Consider the following 15693-nt stretch of genomic DNA (forward strand, 5'->3'; position numbering starts at 1 on the left):
CTTCACGTAAATATTTTACATCGTTTGGCTGACAAAAAGATTTGGGAACCCCAGCCTGATGGTATCCTAGAACCTAAAAAAGCTCCTAAGGATATGTCAACAACTGCCTCAACTCCTCTGGGGAACACTGGGGGCATAGGTTGGGGTAATTACCCCAAAAAGCGGCAACATCTGTTCTAGACATGCCTTTAAGAGCTTCACCAAACATACTCTGCAATAAGAAAAAGCATTTGAAGTGAATTATAACAAGACACAAACTGGGAAGAAACATTTATTCGCCTCATTTGAGGCATAGAGACAGAAAAGGACAACTTTTCACGTTGCAAGCATGTACTGTACTATATGTCCATATAGCTGTAATTTAAAAAATATTGTATTTGTTTCATATAGATACACAATAACACCTAGGTGAAACTTATGCAACAACTATGAATAATTGTCCTTATTGATCACCCACCGGTTGGCCTAGCTTATTGACCCTTACACGGGTTACAACTTGCAGTTTACATTCAGGAAAAGAAGTATTAAAGTTTGCTGCTAAGTACATCACATCCACTGTCAAAATCCTCAGATGGATTGTTTCTGAAATATACTGCATGGATAGGATTCATGTTGCCCATATTTATGTAATTTTCTACACATCAGAAGAATAACACATAGGCTATGCTCGGAATAGCACACTAGCATACTCATGTTACTATTTCTACAGTATGTTGTATTTCTGGAGAATACTACTGTATATCCCACAGTACACTGTTCAACTTGACCTTTCCTTTCAAGTTTCATTAATGAACTAGAAGACTTTTTTCTTTTTTTTTTTTAGAAATGAATTAATGCGAACAAACATTCCAAAATAAACAACATACCTTTTGAAACATTTATTGCAAATATAATGTATCCTGTTTCACATTCTTTTTTTTTTTTTAATAGTAAACAGTATACAGTGTGTACTTTGCAGTATGCAGCACGCTAGTATTTTATTCTGAACAACAACTGTGTGATAAGGGCTATGATTTTACCCCTGGTGTGTGTGTTCAAACAGTGTCAAAACATTCATAAACTAGATATTGATGGTTGAAGTCATTGTATTTAGGTACATAGTACTGAGTATGCTACATAGTAAGGCGCATGTTTAATATATGATGTTAAAAGACTCTAGCATAGCGTTGTGTTGTTTCCCCCCACCCCCCCCCGTTCTTCACTTAAGATGTAATTACTTTGGAATACACATCAGATAATCAGTATTGTGATTACTGACACACTGAAGCTGAACAATGACTTGGAATGTCTAGCCTGTGCTGTCATTATATCTGATTGTTAGTTTTCCGGTTTACCCTGGTTATAGAGCGAAAAGCTTTATTTTATTACAAACCGGTTTTATTAATTAAGGCCCATTCTGGCATCAAACTGATTGTCTCTCATTACATTTCCCTGTCTAAACAACCAACTGCCTTATAAATTGTCTTGCATGTTACCTTCAACCCAGTGGGTCTCAACACAACCATGTGGCCCAATCGTCAGACGTCGTCAACAATCCGCCGCTCACTCCTTTTAAACCCATCACAGAAACCAAACCATTTGGTTGTGGTTTTATAGATAGCGCAGTGGTCATGGCCTTGTCATTAAAATAAGTTCTAAGTGGGTTTCCTGAGAGATAGAGAGGATGAGACGGCTAAAGGCGAAAGGTTGCGTCTCCTCGTTCCTCTCATACATTCTGGCCCTGATCACATTTCCTGTTTTGTCCACAGGCCTTATCACGGGGCCTTTGTTCACACTAATATCCTGCCAAATTAAAGGCAATGCAAACATACATTGTCTTTATGTTGGGAATTTTTGGTCCACAAGTGATGTTTCGTCTCTGCAAAGGTCCAGTCGTGTCCCTCACGCACACGGAGGTTCCTCAGCGGGGATCAGGGGACTGCAGGGAGGAGCGCTGCTCAGGGGCCGGAAAGCGAAGATGGATGGATCGTAGGAGTATCGGGGTGCGTGACGGCCGCCACTCAGGTTCTGTGAGGGAAACACATGAACAAAAACAAAAGATGAAGTGGGAAGAAACTGGGTTTTAGTTGGAACACACCAAGCCGACGCCGACGAACTAGCGCTGATGAAAGCCGACTGTGTTGTCGGCTCGCGTCGGGGGGAAAAGCTGCACTTGAACACACTACTGCTGACTGTCAACTAGAATGCACGTTCTGCGCCTGCGTGTGAATGAGACAACTGTCTATTTCTGCAGATATATTCGTCTATATTCGTCATTCAAAAAGGGAAACCGATGCTACAGGTTGCAGATACACACACCGTAAACAAAGCAGTGCGTGCTTACAGTTTTGAACATCAATCCTGCTAAACACTTTCTTTATTCCACTCCGCTCGTGTTAAAATTTTAATATTCGCCAAGGGACACTCAGCTAAGATGACGTAACATTAGAACAGCCTTCTATCTGGACCGTTTTGACTTCTTTGCTCGCTGTTTTGCTATTATTCTCGTGCACTGACTCGTTCACTTAGCTGAACAGCCAATCAGAGTTCTCTCTTTCACCGACGCCGATCCAACATGTCGAAATCGGCCGAAAAAAAGCAGACGAGGACCGATTTCAGCCGACGGTGCGGAACAACACTGAGAAAACTTAGTGGGTCGACGCACAAAAACTGCCGTCAGCTTGGTGTGTTCCAGGCTTTAGTCAAGTCAAGTCACCTTTAATTCCATAGCGTGTTATACAACACAGGTTATTTCAAAGCAGCTGCATTATTCAGCTCAGGTCAGCTTAATAATAATAATAATAATAATAATAACAAGTTCAATTCAGCTACAAGTAGCTCTGTCCGTTCGAGGCTCAGAGTTTACACGACACAGAACTCATGTTTAAAGTTGCAGTAAGCAAGTGTATGCGGACCGAGCAGCACAACACACTTGTAGCCAATCAGCAGTAGGGGGCGTGTCCTCTCATGATGGGGGAGGAGAGAGAGTGAGATTTGAAGAAAGACTGTAGAAAGAGAGATGGCTGACAGACATTACAAAAGAGAAAAGCTCAGAGGAATATCACTGGGAAAAGAAGGGTTATGATCAGGCAAGAGCTTTAGGAACCGTGCTAATATTAGAAAAGCTTTCCAGCGCTGGAGAGACCTAAGCGGGAAGTCCTGGAAACAGATGCTGAGGTTGTGTTGTTTCTGCTCCATATGCGAGTAACATTGTCTTCAGTCGCCAGCAGCAGCACACCAGCTCCAGACAAACAATGACACTCAAAACTAATATACTCTTGTGTACTGTATGTTAATTTTTTGTTCTTCCTTGTCATTCGTTCTTCATCTTCGCTATATTTTTCGCTAAGCATTATCTTATCTCATTATATTTATATTATTGCTTTGCTTCTGCTATGATAAAGAGACATCCACTCTTGCATTGCATGTTTGTGCATTTTGGGGGCGGAGCAATGAAGGGAGGGGTGTGTTTGTTTGGGGTTGATTTCAAGTATTCAACAACGATCACATACTGCACCTTTAATGTGATAGTTTCATCCTTACTTCTACTATACTATAATATACTGCTAATCCCAATATCCTTCACATCAAAGAATAAACCACATATGTCTGGATTAATGTTTGTTATGTCCTAATGGTCTGGTGGTAGAACTGTTGTCCAAAGATGTTCATCAGTGATTTTATATCAAGAGCGGGGAGACGTTTGTGTGCATTGTGTTTTGTGATTTCACCGGATGAATGAAGCTATAGATTGAAGTGCCAGATTGCCTCTTATTTAACAAACAAACACAATAAATACACTACTAGTCAAGTGGAGGAAAAAAATAGAAAGATGCCAGTGACTTCTGGGGTATTTAATCATTTATTGTATTATTAATATTTTTTTTCTAAACAGTGGCATATGATTTATAAATAAAAAAAACTTTAGTATTTATATTTATAAACTTATGCCTATTTCCTTATTTATTTTGTTATCAAGGATGATGAAGTTCTGGATCTTCTGTACTGTTTTTCTTTTCAATCTTAATATGCTGTATTGGGATTTAAAAGCTATTTAAAATGAAAAGATTAAATTCGCCTAATCAGACACTTGGGAGAGAGTAACCAAAGAAGGGATTAATATTAACCAAATCAGTAAGTAACTAAGGGATACGTTTACACAACAACAATGTACTAAAAAAATGAAATACACATTTCTTTTTGCGTTTCACGTACAGACAACGTTATCGAAACGATCCCCGTTCACACGGACCTGCGAAAACAACTAAAAACGCTGCATTATTCATGCCAGGCCAGTAGTTGGCGATGTCGCTTTGTAACACGATACGCATGCGCATGATGTCACCATTTTTCACAAATCCGCGTTTTTGTAGTTTACACTGAAACGATAACAGTATCGGTTTCAAAAATGTGCACTTTGAAACCCGTTTTAAAAAATGATCCCATTCACAAGTGAGTTTTCAGGCCCCCAAAACGCCGTTGTCGTATAATTGAACAGTTTTCAGTTTTTAGTTGAAAAAGGTGTCGTGTAAACGTAAGACTATTTTCTTTCAAACTTTGTCTGTCAAAATCTATCCAACTTTAGCTTAAATGTGCAAGTTGTTTACCATATACACTACGCTGAACATGCTGAACTTTGTCGAAAAAATTCCTCCAGTGTGTTATCGTGTGGCTTACATGACCAACATGATCTTTAAAACAAAACCTGAGTAAAACCAAGTGAGCAAAAACCCCAGAGAAAGGAGGGGTTCCTGTCCTGGGGAATGAAAGAAGTAGTTAATATGTTTCACATATGGTCAGCTAAATCTAGCCTGGCTTAAAAAGCACAACTCAAAAAGATATACATGCGTATACCACAAGGTTAAGCTCTTTTCCTGTCAAATAGCCACTCTATTCGAGGTTTTCAAATCCATCAAGGGGCCAGATCAACACTTCATCAAAATAAAAAGAGTAGGCCTCAGGGTTTCATTGGATGTTACATGATCCCATTTACTTTCTACAAGCAGCTGTTTTCCATGAATCTCCCTCCAGGAAACAATGTTCTGAGTTTAATCATTTTAAACTGGTTTCATCCATGCATTCCTAACAGCCAATGACAAACCATCAAATACTATTCTTTATTTTAAGCTTTTAAGAGTTCACCAGGCCTTTAGACCGACAAATACCTGCAACTGTAGGAAGAGTAATAATATTATGACAAACATCTCAGGCTTTTGTTTCCTGGTACATTTTACGAGTACATAATGCTTTTAAAACATTACACTACACACCATACTGCTTATACATGGGAACGAATTAACCCCTCAACCCCTAACATCTGTCTTGTCAACAAGTTTGGACCATCTAGGCGATGAGACCGTTTGTCTTCTCTGCCTTCATCCACCAATGATTTTCTTTTTTCCCCCTCCCTCCTTCTTTGGTTTCATTTCTTTCTTTCTTGTTTCTGAGCCCTCATTCTCTCTGGTGTTGTCCCAGACCTCAAACCCCCATGATGATTTTCTCTCTTCCCTAACTGGCCCCCTGATAGCCGCTTCCCACTCCATCTCTAGCTTTACCTGGAGCGTGGCCAGCAGAGACGGGGCCCGGAGATAAAACCAGGGGCCCAACCACTACATACATGAGCAGAAGACCAGAGGGAATGGGAGAAGCAGGGAAAACCAAAAGAAAAATGATCAAAATAAATAAATAAAAACATTTTTACAAACTGAAATACATAAGAAACTCTAAACTAAAAAGTATGGCTTAAAGGGGTGGTTGATTATGATTTGACTTTTCTAACTTAAGTGAGTGTGTAATGTTGCTGTTTGAGCATAAACAACATCTGCAAAGTTACGACGCTCAAAGTTCAGAGCAAAGGGAGATATTTGCTTTTAAAGAAATCGCTTTTTAAGGACTACAACAAACGGCTGGTAAGGACTACACGAGATTCCTCCCGGGTTAGTGACATCACTAACCCTAAAATTTACATAAACCCCGCCCCCGGGACATGATTTATAGATTATCAAGACAGAATATGCTAATCAATGACTAGAAGGTAACTACACATAAGCTACATAAATTCATCAACTAACCATTCAGAAATGTCCTGTTGCTTCTACATGTTGTCACTTTTTCTAGAGTCTCTCCATCATTGTCTGACTCCGGTTTGAACATAAAAGGCTAAAAGTTTTTGAAATTTTCAGTGCATGTGTGTGTGAGAGCAAGCTGTTGAAGCTCCGCCCCCTGTGCCGGGAGCAGCAGCTCATTTGCATTTAAAGGGACAGACACAAAAACGGTGCGTTTTTGCTCACCCTCAAAAAGTGACAATTTTAACATGCTGTATAAAAATATCTGGGGTATTTTGAGCTAAAACTTCACATACACACTCTGGGGACATCAGAGACTTATTTTACATCTTGTGAAAAGGGCATTATACCACCCCTTTAAGGGTTTAACAGAAAAGGAATATTCAGTAATAGTATCGATTTAACTGCACCGATCGGATCGGAACAAAACTGGATATTGTAGCCATTCTTTGCAAAATCAACACTTATTGAACTGAATTGAATCTACACTGAGCTGAATAGTGACACTATTGTCTTCTTAAGAGCTGCTTTGAAACAATCTGTACTGTATAAGACTTTCTGGTCTATTTGTCTGTTTGGGAGAATACATCACGCCTGTAGATGGTGATATAGCGAGTAACACATGTAAGGTTGCCGATACCAGAGCTGCGTCCCAAATCGTCTGGGTAGGGCTGCGTTTAAATCCAATTTTTATGCCCTTCTCTATGTTAACTTCCCTCCGTCTCGTTCACTCGGATGTACGTCTTTGCCATTGGACCTTAAGCTCTTGATCACTGGAATCTGCTATGGAGCTGATTTATTATTTACAGTTATTTTCCTTATGAATTTGTTTTATGCACAATTCTAAAGGCCTGTATGATGTATGCTTGGAATGTTGAAGAAAATATATTTAAAATTACACAAGCAAACCGACAATACCGTAAACTAGCAGTCAGCTTAAGGTAGCTACAAGCATTAAATGCGGTTAAATGTCAAAATAACTCCAATATTATACTCTAGATTTGTGCGGGCTGTAATACAATATGACAATATTTTCTAAAAATATGTTAAAAATATAAATAAACTATGAGTCAACGATCAAGGACAAAAGGTAAAGGAAAGTGGGAAAGCAAAGAGAGAGTGGGAAGAGCGAAAGGAAGTTGAAAACGACAACAAGGCGGAGGAGTGAAACGAAGAACATCTTTCTCTCTGACTGTAGATCCTGCAACAGCCGGCACTCTATAAATGGAAAATGACTTCATCCTAACACACACACACACACACTTTCTTCTCCCTCTCCCTTTTCATCCCTTGCTCCTCTCCTCACCTCTTTCCATTAATCTAATAAAATGGTCATCCAATCTCCTGCAGATGAAATGGAGGTTTCTGGATGTTCATTGGAGAGAAAGACTATTGCGCATCAATTCTTTTGCAGTCTACAAGAGGAAAACCTGCATTTCTGGAAGCTAAAATAAGTTTTTTTATTATTATTATTATTATTATTATTTTAATCCTAACATTTCAGCACTGCAAAATTTGGAGACTCCGTATATTGGACATTTAGGTCACTTTAGATTAGGATCCAATTCTCACTATTATCTATGATTTTTGCCTCAATAAACACCTAATTACTGCTTATTAATAGTTATTAAGGTAGTTAAATTTAGGTATTGGCTAGGATTAAGGGGATGAAGGTTATGGTCATGCAGAATAAGGCATTAATATGTGCTTTATAAGTACTAATAAACAGCCAATATCCTAGTAATATGCATGCTAATAAGCAACTAGTTGATAGTGAGAATTGGACTCTAAACTAAAGTGTTACCGACATTTTCTATTTTCATGCGTTTGGCCAATTAACGTACACTTGCATCTCTGGTAGTTCCTGTTGTGTTGGGTTAGACTCTACTCTGAAGTAGGAGCTTATTTAGATTTTTTTTAAGGTGTTCCTGTAACTAAAATCATTCCCAGTTCCTGAGATGTGAACAGGCTAAAAAGCGGGAACTTCCGTCAGTAGTTATATGAACTATGAAAACGTTCCTCCGGTGTGAAAGGCCCTTATATGGTTCAGGTCCCTCTTTTAATGCAAGTCATTGGGATTTTTTGTCCATTGGTGTCAGATGGTCATTGTGCTGCTTGATTATCATATTCATATACTGTGGTATTAACCCTATAAAGCAAACGGTGTCATATTTGATCCACAAAATTCAAAGGCCTCTAAATAATCAATATGATCAAAACATTGCCTAAAACATGTACACAATCTGTCGTCTGATTGATAGTTTATACTTTTTTATCAAGTTAAAAGACTTTTAGTTAAAATCACCCTTTTTTGTTTGTGATTTTTATAAAGTAAAGATAAGAATAACTTTGATATCGTTAGTAATATTTCACGATGAACACTTACTGGACTGAAGCAACTTAGGTTTACTTGATTATCCATACATAATTTTATAGAAATGTTCAAATGTAAGTATCAAATATGATACATCATGCTTTTGAGGAATGTTTATTTGTACATATTGTAACGCATTTAAAACAATTATAAGTACAGAGCTTTTATCATAAAACTAAGCTTTTAAATATCATCTTACTAAGACATTATTGGAAGATGTAGAGTGACAACTGATATTTACAAGCACTTTATGTAAATATCTGATTGATTTACATCAAGCTATCAGAATTTCATGTAACTTTTTGGCCATATAAATATCAGCAACTGCATATTGCATATTTTTGCTCAGTTTGGGGCTCTTTTTTTCCTCCTCAAGAATGAGCTCACTATATAAAATATGACCTTTATCAAGTCAAATATAACTTTTTTTTCTATAGCTTTTTTTAATAGTTTGTCTAAAGGTTCATTAAACTGTTCCATTAAAGGAACACGCCGACTTTTTGGGACTTTAGCTTATTCACCGTATCCCCCAGAGTTAGATAAGTCCGTACATACCCTTCTCATCTCTGTGCGTGCCGTAACTCTGTCTGACGCACCCACTGCTAGCCTAGCTTAGCACAAATACTGGAGGTAAATGGCTCCAGCTAGCATACTGCTCCCAATAAGTGACAAAATAACGCCAACATTTTCCTATTTACATGTTGTGATTTGTATAGTCACTCAGGTGCTGTGAGCAAATCACTCCGCCCAAGTAGCAGTGCTTCGCCTTCTGAGAATATAGTTCCCAGTGTGTATACGGTTAGAAGATGGCTGTGTCTCATGTGACCTTGTTATTTGTACACGCTGTGACTATACAAATCACAACATGTAAATAGGAAAATGTTGGCGTTATTTTGTCACTTATTGGGAGCAGTATGCTAGCTGGAGCCATTTACCTCCAGTCTTTGTGCTAAGCTAGGCTAGCGGTGGGTGCGTCAGACAGAGTTGAAGGGTATGTGTGGACTTATCTAACTCTGGGGGATACGGTGAATAAGCTAAAGTCACAAAAAGTCGGCGTGTTCCTTTAAAAAAAAAAAAAAAAAAAAAGTTATTAAAAACTACTCCTTTGTTATTATTATTCTGACCTTTACAGGGTTAAATGTTACCGAAGGAAAGAATGCAATGGTAGTTTTTCTGGAAAGGGGCCCCTGCAAGATGAGACAGATTGTGTTCGTAATTCCTCTCTCTGACTCCAGCGGGCTGGTCTGCAGCCAGTGTTTCCCATGAGTGTTCCAGTTCCTGTGCCATGCAAGCGGGAGTCACTGTTTTTCAGTCCAAAAGGTGCCGAGCTCATGATGACGTCACACACTGGCATCGTTCAGCTCGGGCCTTCTGGACCAGTGTGAGGAGTGCCAAACACACAGACGGGGTCCAGGGCCATGGCTATGAGGGTCAGCGGGTGCGTTTCGGCCCGGCTCCAGCGCACCGTGCTCACGGGTCAGGCTTTTAGAAACCAATCCAAACACTCGCATTCAAAGCATTCATGCTACTGTATTGACCTGATCCAAGACCAGAATTACAAAAACATGTCCAAATGATTTACTATTTGCAGAAAATTAACTATTTGAACAATGCCAGCAAAGAAACAATTCTTCAGCTCGCTAACAAATTGTGTAAATAGTGACCCCAAAAAGTATTTAGATACTTAAGGTTGAATGTCATTGGATTAGATAACAAAAATAAATCTAACCATTTTATTTTCTAGATGTACGAGTTTAACACATTAACTATATTAACGCTTTCTGTATATATATATATATATATATATATTTCTTTATATATGTATATATAAAAGCACTGGCAGGGAAAGCGTTAATATAGTTAATGTGTCCATCAACACCCCCAAAGCTTCACAGTCCTATAGCTCATCCTGGGTCGACATTTCATTCAGTAACATTTGGCAGTTTTGATTTATATGCTGTAATGTGTGATGATTGTGTTATTTTACATAAGCAATGCCTCTATCACTCGTTTCTGCTTCTCTTTCACCTGTGTTTTGATCAGGAGATTCTGTACTCTTTCAGAAGATGTGTAATAGCGCCCCCTACCGTATAACAGTGAAAACATGGTTTGCGGGAAAATTCCGTCAATGGCGGGGGAAAGAGTTAACATGTTCTCTAACTGTGGTTTAAGTGTCTGAATTCTTCTGTTTAGTTTTTTTGGGGTCACTGTATGAAAAAAACAGTTTGTTTGTTTTCTTTTGAAACACTCACCCGAATCTTGATAGTCCTCGTTTTCCCACCGCAGTTCTTTTTTAGAAGCATTTTCTGAAGCAAAGAGCAGAAAGGAGAAAATATGGTTAAAAGGAATGACATAAACCTTCCTTAAGTCTAAGCACAGCCAAACTCCACACACCAGCTGAAACACACACACACACACACACACACACACTGTGGAACGAGTTTCCATATTGTCAGTGTAAACATTTACTGCTTTTTTGCCCTTGAGCTGTTCTGGAAGATCCCTGGAAGCTCTGGGCCACTGTGGCTACCAAAACTAATCAGTCTTTTATGTAACAGAGCAAAACATCCTGTGGGCCGCCCTTTCAGGACAAACGAGGAACTCTGTTTGCTTTCCTTACCCAGAACTCTACTGTTAGTGCTAAACTGAGGCAGCGTGACCCAATAGCAGAGGTTAACTTTCTTTAAGATTCTTTTCAGGACAAAGTCTAAGCGGTTCATTACAGTACAAACAATCAGTTCTCCTTAAAGATTGCAATACATTTATGATTTTAAAAAAACTACAGGCAATGATAAAGGAATCATTTGGCCAAAATTAAAACTCAAAATTAAAAATGTACCCTCATTTCAAACCATGTAACATAATTTTTTTGTGTGTGGAATAAAAAAAGATGTTTAGCAGAATGTCCAGACTGCACAGGGACCGAGACTGTGAAGCACTAAAACTGACAAACGCACAGTTCATGTGCCATATTTTCTTAGTATATTATTCCATATATTAGTCTTTAACTAGAGATACACCAGTCACCCGGTTTTTTGTTTGATTGTTTGTTGGTCTGTAGTAGAGCAAATAAACAACAAATACATTTGCTTAACGAACAAAAAAACAAACAAAAACAAAAAAATCGACAACCGGAATCGGAATCTGTCCATCTGCTTGTAAAATTTAAAATTAAATTAAAAATCTCTTTTAAAAATCGGCAATTGGAATTGGCCATGAAAAATTAAGATTGGTGCATCCTTATCTTCAAGTCATTAATCACTAAACATCTGAAACTTCGAATTTCATTCACTTTCTATGCATCAAAAAGAGAAGCATGACCATGCTACAAAACATCTTTGTTTTCTCAAACATAAATAAATAACATACACGTTATGACAACACGCCATAAATGACAACAGAAATAACCCTTTACCTTAGAGAGCATTAAAAACAGGGTTTACAGTAAACAGTAAAACCAACCAGCTTCAAAGTTTATATATTATAATGAATTCATGGCAAAAACCTATAGGCAATGACAGATTAATGCACATTTCAAGCAGTCTCTTTGTTCTACAAGGGAAACTCCCAGTAAAAAAAAACAAAACAACCCAGGAATTGTCAAATTTGTCCAGATCTGCGTGACTGGAAGGCAGCCATGGTTAAAGCCCGGGTGAAGTCTGAAACGAGCTCGGCCTCATTTCAAAGTTCCCAAAAAAGGAGATAATGTTTGTCAAGCTCACTCAACCATGGAGGGCAGCATTTAGACATCTGTCAGACAGACCATTCATTTCGCTTGAACAATGGCTGGACCCCTGCGTTTGAGATTTAAGCAACTGCATATGTGCAGGAATGGATTAGTTGGTAAGGATTAATAATGAAAAACTAACACGACTGTCGCCCAAAAGTGGCTCAACATATTAACATAACAGCTGCCGTATATAATTAAATGTGTGATACAGAGTAGAGTGAGGCTGGACATGGATTATTTCATGCTTAGTACTAAAGGCAATAATGATGACTTATTAATTTGTGTACGTTTGATTTAAAGTGCTTTTTCATGTATTACTTTCATGCAGTGTGAAATGTGAATGTAAAATGTCTGGCAAAGCAATGTCTGGTTGTTTTAAAGATCAAAGTACACGACAAATAATCTTATTGTCTACTATAAGAATACTGTAACGAGTCGTCAGGAATTCCAGTCTCACATAATGTTACAAACCTACGTAACAATGTAACAAATTTGCATAATGCCAGCCTGTGGTCTTCATTGGAATGAATTGGACTCACACTGGAATTGATACAGAAAAAACGCCATTGTTACTGTTTGTATCATTGTGTGTCATTCGCTGAGGAAGCCTCTGGAGCCGAAATTCAGATATGGTAATGGGCGTTTAGTGTCCGAGACACGCTGTAAGCGGTAGACCAATCAAAACAGACTGGCCCGTCTGACCAATCAGAGCAGAGCAGGCTCACGGAAAAGAGGGGTTTAGAGAGACTGAATCTTCGAAAGAACCGGTTTCAGACTCTTTGAGAAATGAGGTGATGTGCAATGTATATTATGAGAAAATGAAAGTTTTTTTTTTTTACTTTGGATGCATGTAAAATTATTGTAGGAGACCTCCAAAATAAAATAGGAACCTTTAAAATAGCATATAGGGGCACTTTAAAAGAGATGAAGCAAAATGAGCTTTTAGCAGTTAACTTGAGTAGTCTCCCACATTTAGTTTTTCCATCAACACCTCCCATTCCACTTGACCGAGCACACACACAGTGCACTCCAAGAGTCATATGGTCCTCACAGCCCTCTTCTCTCTCTGTACTCGTCTTTTTGCTCTTTACATCTCCACATGTCCTTTGTTTTAACCTGGCACAATCTGGCCTGTTTATTTGAACACCTGAAGACAAAACTACTAGGTTGAAAACTACTTTTTTTCCCCACTTTGCCGTTTCATTCACTCACAGATTCACTCTATCAGGCTTTTGTTCAGAGCGAGGGAGGGGGGCTGACATCTGTCATCCTCTCTTTCTCTCTGGAGGTGGCAGGCACAAAGCCTCGGAGCACATGGACTTGTCTGAGTAAGTGTAGTTTTGTGCATTTGTCTTGCATTGTTTTCAAATTCAGCCATTGAGTTGACAAGGACTGTTGGTCTGGAACGAAGAGATTTTACACCAGAAAGTATTCAAGAGGTTCTTTGGGGAAAAATATAGTAACTTTACTTTTCAGAGACTAAGGTTTTTTGCTGGATATATAAAGTCAGTTCAGTTCCCCTCAAGTTTACACAGGTGCCCTAGCAAAGTAACCACAGTTTCCCGTACGTTTTGAGAACCAGAAAGTTTCCAAATACTTTTGCCCTAATTGAACAGTATCCATTGTTTTGTCATTTAAAACCTAAACTTTTGTGAATGTTTTGCTTGATAAGTGAGCTCGCACAAGTAAATTCCACTTGATCTAATATTTTGTTTCTAGTGCAGTGATATTCACACGGTTTTAAGTGTTATGTAAGTTTCAAAATATTGTTTTGGGCCACTGTATAAATTGCTGTGAGTAATAAAAGGACTGCGTTGATACAGTGATACAATGGTGTATCTGATCATGGACACAATGGCTTTTAAAAAAGCAGAAGACAATGATAAAAAACGAAAATTCAAAGAAGAAAGACCAAAAAAAAAGGTTCATTCCTTAAGGAGTGCTGACACTGATAAATAGAGCTGTACGATTTGGGGGGAACAATCGAATTGCGATGTTTCTGAGAAAAAATCCATATTAGGAACTTTTAGCTATTACCTACTACACACTATTTGGAAAAAGCATGCTCTTGTTGACTGTGATTTTGCTAATAATGCTTTCCTGGATGTCTATACTAGTTGGTCCTGAAACAACAGCCCTATATCAATCAATTAGATCATAGGGTTAGGGGTTTCTTCTACATTCTTATCCACCCATTATATTTCCCTCTGATTTTTAGGGAATGTTAAGCATAGGGTTAAGGCTACAGTTGTTGGATAGGACTATCAAAAGATGCTGATGTCCTCCCTTGCAAAACCACCCAAGTTCATTCTTAGCCAGATGTTGAGTCAAAATGAGTGTCTCTTACCTGCTGCATTTTCTCCAGGTCTAGGCTGGGGCGACCAGGTTCTCCTGTGTAATTGGGCCGGTGGCGCCAGTAAGGCATGGAAGGTTGTTCAAAGTGGCTGAGAATGATGGGCCGGACAGGGAGGCGGGCCGGCGTGTGTGAAGGCTTGAGCGCTCGAGGAGGTGAGGAGCTGAAGAGGACAGGACTGGGAGAGGTGGCGCTCAAGCGGGCCCCGGTCGACGGTTCGTTCGGCCCACACAGGTCCTTCACCTCCTCGTCACTAGAGGCGCTGCTCATGTCTCCATGTCTGTGCCACTTCCGGCCCCCCTCGGCCCCCGGGGCTCCTGCGATGCGCTCCAGCTCCTCTTCCGAACTGTGGCGATCCAGGGTCGGGTCCAGGAGTAAACGGAGACGGCGTAAGTGAGCCGGAGAGAGAATGCCCTGGTTGTGCTGTTGACTGGTGGCTAGAGGAGTCAAGGCACAATTCCGCCGGCGCTCTGTAGAGGGGCGAAATATAGCAGAAGGTATCATTCAGCAGAACTTTTTTTTTCTTTTTTTTTTACGAAGCTTAAAACGCACTTAAAGGTGCTCTAAGCGATGTCATGCGTTTTTTAGGCCAACATTTTTTTATCACATCTGGCAAACATCTCCTCACTATCCGCTAGCTGCCTGTCCCCTGAACACACTGTAAAAAAACACGGTCTCTGTAGACAGACCAGGCTCCACAAACGACAAGAAAAACAAACTGGCCCAGCCTGGACCACGAAACATAACAAACAGTGTTCCAGCCAATAACCGACAAGAATTAATTGGGGGTGGGGGTTGGGGGGAGTTAGCTAGAGGAGAGATGTCCTAACAACGACTAACGTTAAAATGTTATATTCTTGAGAATTTTTATATGGCCGACACACGACCAAAGAGACGACGTTCCGATGAACAAATAACAAAGAAGAGGGAAAAGGAGAAGAAACGCGAAGTCGGAAAAGCGTTCAAAAGGTGGCGAGAACTTCGCCGGCAGAAGGGCTTTCAATCCGACATTCAGGAGGCTCTGTTTTTGCTGGACAGGTGGGGGATGAGGAGGAGGGCGGGTCGAGCTAGCCTCCGTTTTGTTTGACAATACTTCGAACGTCAACAAGAAGTGACGTCACCCAACATCGCTTAGAGCACCTTTAATAAAGGGACAATTCAACACAGGCTCATTGAAAAAAAAAAAATTCAA

General features: G+C 39.5%; 1 protein-coding gene across 2 annotated transcripts in view; it reads right to left on the reverse strand.

Annotated features, from left to right (window-relative positions):
• Positions 1-258: 258 nt before the first annotated feature.
• Positions 259-15693, reverse strand: part of LOC311280375 (uncharacterized protein) — a 33397-nt gene continuing 17962 nt past the window's right edge. For both annotated transcript variants that reach the window (XM_084392486.1, XM_084392485.1), the window contains 3 exons: positions 14496-14971; positions 10671-10724; positions 259-2007 (listed from right to left, as the gene is read on the reverse strand). In XM_084392486.1, coding sequence (XP_084248612.1) covers positions 1882-2007; positions 10671-10724; positions 14496-14971 — 656 coding nt within the window. In that variant the 3' untranslated portion in view covers positions 259-1881. The remainder of the gene's footprint in view (positions 2008-10670; positions 10725-14495; positions 14972-15693) is intronic.

The sequence above is a fragment of the Rutilus rutilus genome (genome assembly GCF_951802725.1).
Source record: "Rutilus rutilus genome assembly, chromosome: 21".
Lineage (NCBI taxonomy): Eukaryota > Metazoa > Chordata > Actinopteri > Cypriniformes > Leuciscidae > Rutilus > Rutilus rutilus.